General features: G+C 58.0%; 1 protein-coding gene across 1 annotated transcript in view; it reads right to left on the bottom strand.

Moving 5' to 3' along the window:
- GRAMD1A (GRAM domain containing 1A) overlaps window positions 1-2,496 on the bottom strand; it is a 20,313-nt gene extending 17,817 nt beyond the window's left edge. The window contains exons 1-2 of the mRNA XM_012730480.1: window positions 2,371-2,496; window positions 1,414-1,733 (exon numbers count right to left, since the gene is read on the bottom strand). Of these exons, the coding sequence (XP_012585934.1) occupies window positions 1,414-1,682 (269 nt within the window). The 5' untranslated portion in view covers window positions 1,683-1,733; window positions 2,371-2,496. The remainder of the gene's footprint in view (window positions 1-1,413; window positions 1,734-2,370) is intronic.
- Window positions 2,497-2,668: the final 172 nt, after the last annotated feature.

Raw genomic sequence — 2,668 nt, 5'->3', positions numbered from 1 at the left:
TGGCTGTTCCCACTGCTCACAAGTTCCTTCCCCGAGCGCCCTGGCTTTTCCTGTGGCTGTCTCCACTCCCACCCCATCTTAGAAACACCCTCCTCCTTCTACCATCTCTCCCCTCTCGCTTTTCTCTAGTTCTCTATTTCTACTTTTGAAATCTATTCAAATTTTTAATTAGGGACTATTTATTTCAAACAAGAAACGATAACAGCCCTCCATATACCATCCCCATATACAACAGACATGGGCATTATACCGTTTTTATGTCCTATTCTTTTTTTTAAAAAGGAAAGAAAAGAACAGCTGAAAGCCCTGTTCTTCTGTCTCTGTCCCCGGGTCCTCACTAGCCGAAGACCCCATGTGTCCTGTCCTTCTCTGGGTGGGGAGGCTCTCATCAATCCAGCCTATTGTTCTGTCTTTGAAAACGATAACAGTCTTAGCTCTACTGTATCATTTTGCAACTTGCTTTCGCCCTCATTGTTTCTGAGATTTCTCCAAACTCTACAGCACTGGACGTCATAAGCTTTAGCTGGCAGGAGCCACTGTGGATATTTCTATCCAGGGCCAGTGGAGTTCTTCCTCTTTTCCCCGAAGCCTTGAACCTCCCAGTTCCTGTCTCCTTGTGCCAGAGGGAGTGTTTCTTTGCAGAAGTTTAATTTTTTTTTTGCCCATGAGCTGCAACAGGAAATACCTTTCCTGCTGGCTGCCAGTACACACGTGGACATACAGGCAGTGTTACAGATGGTGCAGGACAAGAAATCACACTTACTCACAGTGTCTCATCCACAGCTACTGGCAATTCTATCTTTTTCTGTTTGGGGGATAAAAGTGCTGATTTCAGGCCCGCCCTGGCGGTGCAATGGGTTAAAGCACAGCACTATAAAGCTAGCAGCAGCCACTGCAGCCTGAGTTCGATCCCCGGCCAGAGAGCTGACACACAGGACGCAGCAGACCTCTCCTGTCTCCCCGCTGCTCCCTCAGCAGTGTGTGTCAGTAGATCTGCCTGTTCTGCTCCTCACTCTGTCCCCTGCACCTCTGGCCTGCACCCCAGCTCGTCTGCATAAATAAATAAATCTTTTTTAAAAATAAGTGTTTATTGCAATCCATTGGAATCACAGCCCTTGAGGGGGTCATGACCCCCAGTTTGAAAAACCCCAGGCAGATGGAAGGGGGTGTCCGCCTCCAGGCTCTGTAAGCAGCTCTGAGCGGGGCTGCACCACTTGTCCACAGCAGGCTCCCAGCTGCCTGCTTCTGCTTGTGCATCTGTGTCACAACTTCCAGTCAAGAACCCGTGGGCTCAGCCCCTGCACTGACTCTCCTGCACCCCACCACCCCCGCTCACGACAGCCACAGGGACCCCACCCTCGAGCCTGAGTCCCGCCAGAGGCCCCCTTCCCCATGCCACCCCCCAGAGCTGACCTGTCCCAGGATGAGCTCTCCAGGTCGGGGGTCCTCAGCCGCTGCAAGCGCCGGGGAGTTGGGGAGCAAGGGGGTGACTCCCCATCACTGGACGGCGTTATGTGAATAGAGGGCACTGCCAGGAGCCTCCAGCGCTCAGGAACCAGGCCGTCGGCCCTGCCACCCTGTGGCTGCTGGCTCTGCCACTGGGCTGGGGGTGCGGGCGGGTCCTGAGCACCCCCCTGAGCCACGGGAGGCGCCCAAGGCAGCAGGGGCAGTAGCTCGGCCATGGGGGGAGGCTGCTGCCTGTTCTGCGGGGGTCCTGGGCGACAGCCTGGTCTCTGGGGGCGAAGAGAGAGCAGTGAGGAGAGAACCCCAACGAAGGCTTGCCCCTCACCCCCCTGCCCCCTCATGAGCCCAGTCTCGGTTTCCCCCTCTGGAAACTGGAGTCTTGTCCCCACATCCCGTGGTGGCTGGCAGCGCCCCAGAGCCAGGACCTGGCACACAGTAGGTGCACAGTGAAGGCGCGCCCCAGTCCTGGGTCTGGGGCGGGGGGGTGGGGGGGGTGACGCCTTTTTCTGAGCTTTCTCCAAGGTCAAGCGCTGGCTTTGCTGCCACCGGTCACCACCGCTTCCTTCCTCACACAGAACCAGGAAGCGGCCAGGCTGAGTGGGCCAGCGGCTGGGGCCCCTTAACGGCTCTGAGCAAGTGGTGAAGAGGCAGAATCCAGGATTTCCCTCCTGTTTGCTCAGCGGCTGCCCCTCCCAAGACACACAAAGGGAGGCCCAGCGGTGTCTTGTCCTCAGCCGGGAGGCAGCCAGGTGGTCCTGCTGAGGCCACCAAATGCAGTGGGCCTGTGCTCACGCAGCCAGGGCACCCAGCACCCCAGGGAGGAGGGCCGGAGGGCCCTGCTTTGGGAAAGACCCTACAGGCCAGACCCCGTGCCCAGAGTCCTCCCCCGGCACCCCAATACCTTACCTTATGGCTTCCTCTAACTCCTGTGCTCGCAGGGCTCAGGTTTCCAGGGTAAGAGCAGCAGAGAAGGCCCTGCCCTCCCCCAGGAGTCCAGGCTGGGCCAGAGAGTCACGACCTTGCAGGCCAGAATAGCTTGTTGAGCTGGAGTCCAGTTTCCCCTCTGGCCAGCTGTTCCTGGGAGAAAGGACAGAGTGGGGGTGGGGGCGCTCAGGCCACGAGGCCTGCCTGGGCCATCCTGCCCTTCCCTCTAGCCAGCCCAGTTGAGGAAAGGGCTGTTCTCACCCTGGGGCCCAGCTGGCCG

This window comes from Condylura cristata, unplaced genomic scaffold (genome assembly GCF_000260355.1).
Source record: "Condylura cristata isolate star-nosed mole 26May11 unplaced genomic scaffold, ConCri1.0 scaffold00028, whole genome shotgun sequence".
NCBI classification, from domain to species: domain Eukaryota; kingdom Metazoa; phylum Chordata; class Mammalia; order Eulipotyphla; family Talpidae; genus Condylura; species Condylura cristata.
The sequence above is the reverse complement of the archived record's forward strand: the minus strand, read 5'-3'. Positions and strand labels throughout refer to the sequence as shown.